Source organism: Limulus polyphemus, unplaced genomic scaffold, assembly GCF_000517525.1.
Source record: "Limulus polyphemus unplaced genomic scaffold, Limulus_polyphemus-2.1.2 Scaffold3650, whole genome shotgun sequence".
NCBI lineage: Eukaryota > Metazoa > Arthropoda > Merostomata > Xiphosura > Limulidae > Limulus > Limulus polyphemus.
The window spans coordinates 19,199-26,153 of record NW_013669260.1 but is presented as its reverse complement, the minus strand read 5'-3'; the positions used below and the strand labels follow the sequence as shown (position 1 = coordinate 26,153).

At 32.9% G+C, this 6,955-nt stretch overlaps 1 protein-coding gene across 2 annotated transcripts in view; it reads right to left on the bottom strand.

Moving 5' to 3' along the window:
- Positions 1-883: 883 nt before the first annotated feature.
- The window catches only part of LOC106469769, a 15,973-nt gene continuing 9,901 nt past the window's right edge, over positions 884-6,955 (bottom strand). For both annotated transcript variants that reach the window (XM_013930279.2, XM_022398322.1), the window contains exons 7-8: positions 4,037-4,197; positions 884-2,257 (exon numbers count right to left, since the gene is read on the bottom strand). In XM_013930279.2, the coding sequence (XP_013785733.1) occupies positions 4,053-4,197 (145 nt within the window). In that variant the 3' untranslated portion in view covers positions 884-2,257; positions 4,037-4,052. The remainder of the gene's footprint in view (positions 2,258-4,036; positions 4,198-6,955) is intronic.

Sequence of the window (6,955 nt, the reverse complement as noted above, 5' to 3'; positions counted from 1 at the left end):
ACAAATGTATCAGAACTAGTAATATAACCTCCATTAGACTGCAAATAATTACAGTAGGCTTAATAACTAGCATGCTAAATTAACCATTTCTATAAATTATTAATCTGAAAAAAAAAAAAAAAATGGAAGAGTGATTGATATGAAGTAACATAACTTATAAAGCAATTCCACCAAAATATTCTGACCTTAAATTTGGTGTTAAAATCACAGCTAGTTTTTATAGACAAATACACTGGACAAGGCATGCCGGTAGAGAATAGCATGAAAATGCTTCACAAAATGTAAATCATAAGTTTATTATTCTCTATTTCTTATTAATGTCACACATTTCGAGGGTTGTGATCTCGGAAACAGCAATAACTGACCTATTTAGTTGTTAAGTAGAAACTGTCAGAAAATGAGCCTTAGATTATAATATTGCACTTTCCATTACTTCAATAAGTTTGTTTGTTTGTTTTGAATTTCGTGCAAAGTTACGAGGGCTATCTGCGCTAGCCGTCCCTAATTTAGCCGTGTAAGACTAGAGGGAAGGCAGCTAGTCATCACCACCCACTGCCAACTCTTGGGCTACTCTTTTACCAACGAATAATTGGATTGACCGTCACGTTATACCTCTCCCACGGCTGAAAGGGCGATGATGTTTGGTGTGACAGGGATTTCGAACCCGCGATCCACAGATTGCAAGTCGAGCGCCCTAACCACCTGGCCATGCCGGGCCGGATTCAATAAGAGAAACAGCACAGGAGTGTGTAATGTTACATACCCTCCACTGACAACAATTGATGAAAGCTAAATGTTCTGAGTCATGTCCATAATAGTTTATCTGTAACCATTACTTTTATCCATATTATTCTGCAGTTGCTTAACTATTTTTTAGTTGTCATCTGTATTTGTCTTTTTTTTTCTCAATCGCTTTAAAAATCCTTTGAGAAGCCCTACGCCATGCCAGGAAAGAGAGCCTAGCTTACTAACAAGCAACAGGAATATATAAAAAGTTTTTAGTGACTCATATAACATCATGGAAACAAAATATACAAGTGTTCAAGGTGCTTGTTATTCTCTAAAGGAACTGTGGTTATTTTATTTGAGCTTCTAAAATAAATATAGATTAGCCCATAATCAACAGTAGTCAAGCCTGCCCAACAAAAACAACAATATTCCTGTAAGTTATTAAAATTACCTAAGATAATTCCTACGATATCATTACAATCTACATTTATAGGTACTATGAACTAACAATAGACTCTACAACCTAAACTTTAGCATCTTTACCAGAGATTATTAGGGATTAATATTTGCTAAACTTTAGCATCTTTACCAGAGATTATTAGGGATTAATATTTGCTAAACTTTAGCATCTTTACCAGAGATTATTAGGGATTAATATTTGCTAAACTTTAGCATCTTTACCATAGATTGTTAGGGATTAATATTTACTAAATTATTTTTTTACACACTTATTTGATTTTGCAACATAATGAAGTTTTAAATACATCACTCAGCTGGTAAACCTCCAGTGACAGCCCGTTGCAATAAGAAAAGCAACAGATATAACCGGCAACACTTATTTTTTTCATTATTTGAAGAAATTTTACATCGAATATATTAGCTGATATTTTTACTAGCTGCATATATTCAACTCCATATCACTATCATACATAGCATTATCGATATATCATTCTGCATTAACTTAATATCAAGAATTATTATGATTCTACAACTTCTTTTGATAATCAAGTCCCATTTAATGTAGCACTCGATAAAAATCTAACATCACAAAAACTATTTTTTACACACTTCTAAGTTACTTATTGCTCTAACTTGAATCAATGTTTTGCGATCAAATTTCGAAACAACCTTAGCCCAAAATACAACTTGCCCAACAAAGCACTGAAATTAAACACATAAGATAATAATATACGATATAAAAAAAAACACCTCTTACTCGAAACTGGTTCACACTATAACTCCTCTTTAACATAGTATCACAACATAACAATTAGAAGAAAAAAAGTTATAAGACCATTTTATAAAACATAATTTCCTTTTCATAAAATAAATATTCCGTTTAAGTATTTTAAAAATGTATAACGAATTCTTTTAAAAAATACAAAATAAATCACATTTGAGCTGGGTAGTGTCTGAAATGTGTGCTTATGTGCAAGAAAAAGAAATACAGAGCATACTTTGTTTCTCGAAATGCGAATTGTTTTTCATGAAGGTTGCTGTTTCCATTCTTCCAAAGGTAACCCTGAAACTAGAAGTGAAAAAAATATTTAAAAAACAACAGTATATAGAAAAACTAGAAGCTTTTTTAATTTCACTATAATTATTATTACTTTTTAAATAATTATTAATCATGAATAGTTTTGATGTAAAATCCAACGATATAAACTGCAGAGGAATAAACATATATATACACTTGACCTTAATTTCAGTATACAACATAACTTACAGCACCATCCGTTATCTTTTTAAGCTGCACTATAAAACACTCCCACATTTCTCATCTCTTTGTCCAGTGAGGAAGTGTATCACAAAATATGTTATCGACTGGTTTCCTTGGAGTGTACTTTCATGCAAGTTGGTATTTAAACATCCTTGTATTCCTTCAACTACCCAGGTACACACAGACACATGTATGTAGTTTTTAACGTCTTTACTTTCTACGTTTACATATGTCCTCAATTCCATTGTTTTATGATTTTGATGGTCACCTTTTGGCTTTACCCTCTAAAGAATGCTAGCAAGGTTGATAATATAGCTGTATGATGTTTTTTTTTGTTTGTTTCAGAAATTTTCAACAAAGCTACACATAGGACTGTCGGAAAATATACATCCCTAATTTTTAACCGACAGAATGGAAAGAAGGCAGCCAGTGAACAGCACCCACTGCCAACACTTGGATTACTCTTATCTTACTGAATGGTTAGATTTGACCCTTATATTGAACCTATGGCCCCCAATGTTCAAAGATAATTTTTGCAGTAATGTGACGTTAAACATGAATCCTTGGATTCACAGTTTGCTAATAATTAGGTCGACCCTCGCCCAACCCAGCTGCATGATGATTACATGGTTACTTGGGTTAACATAACCAGTGGACATCTACAAAAAAACACAATCATTGGAATTTGATTTAATTATCAATAACAGTTTCAATACTGTCACGAGTGTCTGCAGAAATTTTTTTGGGGTGGGGGTGGGGGTAAAGTATTGTGAAATTGTGATCAAATAAAAAAATTCATATACATATGCTGAATGAATAAAAAAAGAATCATATTTCTTATTTTCAGGTGGGGGCAAGTGCCCCTTCTTGCCTCCCCTGAGGATGCCTGTGAATACTGTATCTCAGGATGTGTCAGTGCTCCTCCGTCATAACGGCATTTATATATGTACAAGTATTGCTTCTTGTGATAGCAACCAAAAACAAACATGAAAATCTTGAAAAAAAAATTTTTTGTAGCATAACTTAGTCAATATCTACAGCATTGGACTGTTAATAGGAATGGGTGTAGGAGTTTTAATAATTACCCAAGTTTGTATTACATAAACTTTAGCCCCCTAGTGGGTCGTTGGTAAGTCTGAAGGCTTATAATTCTGAAATAGCACAGATAGTCCGTTGTGTAGCTTTGTGCTTGACAACAAAACAAACAAACATATGCTTTAATTTATAGAATCTTGAAAGCTCCCGATGTTTGTGAAGCATCGGAAGATTTTCAGTCCTGTTGACAAACAAATACTAATTTTTAAGCTGATGGGAATAACAGATACAAGTAAGATTCATGAAGATTTTAAATAAGAGAAAAGATTCTCAATGACATCAACTACATTTTGTCCTACGATTCAAATTAAGAAGTTTCAAGTTTTGATTAGCAAGTTATAAAAATCCAACTTCTGTTTATTTTTTGGTATTGAACCAATACAGAGACTCTGTATGTACTGGAAACTGTGCTGGAGGTGTATACATATATATACATGTATTTGGACTTTGGTAAAATTAAAAACGAGAACACAATAGCATTCATCAACTCACCAGCTAAATCAATACGTTACTGATGAGGAGCATTTGACACTCGAGGTCTGGGGTTGCTTTTGTTTTTTCTAGATTTTTCAGCTCTGTTGATTATAGGAATTACTTCTTGTTTTAGAGCAGGTAAGTCGGCTGAACCTTTTCTCCGACAGTGTAGCTCATACCTGTTGGTATACAGACTCAATGATGTTATTTCACAATGAATACTTGAAACATATTTCATGAAAAACAGACTGACTTGTGTTAGAATTGGCCATGATTTAGATTATTATATAAAACAATTCTAAATAAATATGAAGACTATACATCTTTTCATATTCTGTTTTAAGCTTACTACGTGATTAATTTAATAGCAAAAAAGGTCTGATGATCTTTTTACAACAGAAGAATTAAAGAGACTTGTTTAGAAAAAAAATATTGAGTGAGAAATTTTTTGTTTGGTTTAAAAAAGCTTCAATGGACAAAAGTGATGATTTTTGGATGGTTTGGAATTTTGCACAATGCTATACTATGGCTACTGCACTAGTCGTCCCTAATTTGGCCATGATAAACTTGAGGGAAGGCAGCTAGTCATCACCACCCACTGCCAACTAATGGGCTACTCTTTTACCAATGAATAGTGGGATTGACCGTTACATTATAACGCCCCCACGGCTGAAAGGACAAGCATATTTGTTGGGGCAGGGATTCGAATGCTCGGCCCTCAGATTGCGAGTCGAGCGCCCTAACCACCTGGCTATGCTGGGCCACAAAAGTGATGAACATACTTTTTTTATCTCTTATTTGTACCTCTCAGTGGCAGAGTGGTAACTCTGTGGACGTATAATGCCAAAAATGGGGTTATAATACCTGTGGTTGGCACAACACAGATAGCCCATAGTGTAGCTTTGAGATTATCTACAAAAAAACAAAAGTTAATTAGCATAAATATATTTTTGTAAATAATGTTTTTTTTTTCAAATGCTAAAGATGAAAATATTTTTAACAAAGAATTACTGAATACAGACCACAATGAGGGAAACACAAAAAATAATCCTAACAACCTACTTTTTCTTTGTTTTTAAACAATTGTAATTTTAATAACTTCTCTTATAAGCTCTTCAAAATATCACAAAAAGTAATACCAAGTAAGTTCCACTGAGATTAAGAATATCATCCATCATAAGATGAACTTTAAAAAAAAAGCAAAAGACATTACGAGTCCGTCTATCATAATCTATTATTTCTACAGCATCGCTTCATATAATTATTAACGTACAGTGATCATGAGCCCACAATTTCATTAGCTAGGTCAGTACAGTTTTGTTTACACAAACTCTGATCAATTATGATCAGTACTCAGAATAGGTTTAACTGTATTAGTTGACAGGTTTATATGATGTAATTGCTAAAAAATGACATCTTAATGGTGTGTGTATGAAATAGAGGTGTATTGTGCAATCATTACAGGGGAGTTTAAAAGGTATGGTATAGTTGTGAGTTAAAAGTTAAAACACACCTAAATAATATATTTCATGTGAAGATGGTAAAATGAGTAAACGATTTCTTAGTTAACCGCTTCTCTTCGTGCCTACTCAAGTTATCTAATTGTAACTCCAAGTTAAGCTTTTATCAATTAAATTCCATTGGTGGAGGTTACTGCTGAATATCGGTAAATTAAATATAGTTTTTTGCTATATCTTTAATCAACCAAATGAACAATTTTTCTGAAGTATATAAAGTTCTTTACTCGTCTTAAAAAGAAAAAAAATTAAATGCTGCACACAAGTCGTATAATAGAATACATAAATATATGTATATGTATAAATCTACAACTTGTTAACTGTGCCTTAATTGAAAGGATGGACCTACATGGATACGGCACGAAGTTTCACTAATACATTATGCTGTTCTAATGTATACTTATTATGTACATTACACTTTCTAAACCAGCTGGAACCAGAAACCCTACATTACTTCCAGCTCGAAACCAGGAATAATGTTGGAAGTTGGCTGCCTAAACCAATCAAGATCCATCTAAGACTAGCAAATCCATCACAATTCCATTCTGATACCAGCAGGGCAAAGCAGCATGATAGCTAAGCTGGTCTGTGCTGGTTTTTCCGGTAGGGTTAACTCATACCCTCATTTACATTACAAGTGAAGAGATATTCCTCCATCAAAGACTTACGCTTCAGCATTGCCAAGGGATAAAAAGACAAAGTGAGTGTATAAGTTAGGAGATAAGATTTAAAATCTTTATTCTTACATATTATATAAAACATTAATGTCTACTATTTAAACAAGTAATCATAATAAACCACTGCTAAGGGACACTTTATATTTAAGTCTAAGTGATAATAATACAACATTTCATTGCACTACTTAAGGGTGTTATTTATATTTTCTTAAACTAGAAACAATTGTCCTGAATATAGATTAATAATAACTTTCGATCAGAGCAAGCTATCTACTAGGATCAAAAATCAAAATCAACCCAGTTATGAGAAATTAAATACACTATTATTACTTGTAAAAATTAGAATCAGTTGGGTACCCTCACTGTTAACGATCTTGTCAGCCATATATCCTATGATATCTCACGAAGTTTAACTAGCTTAAGAGCTTTAGGTTAGTCCTAAAATCATATACTAAGCCAACAATACAAAATAATTTCTAGAATAAAAGTATAATAATAAGAAAATTAGAATAATTAACCAAATTAAATGCATTAAACATTCTAACCAATACTGTTATTGAGAGCAACATTGCAGAAATAATAGAGTATATCTTACTTATGGAACGCACCGTCAGGTTTAAGTCTAGCCACAAATGTGCTACAATTAAAAGTTACTAATAAAGTATTTTATATAGACAGTTTCCAGAAGAGTAGTTTCAACTAACTGGAATGGCCCGGCATGGCCAGGTGGTTAGGGCGCTCGA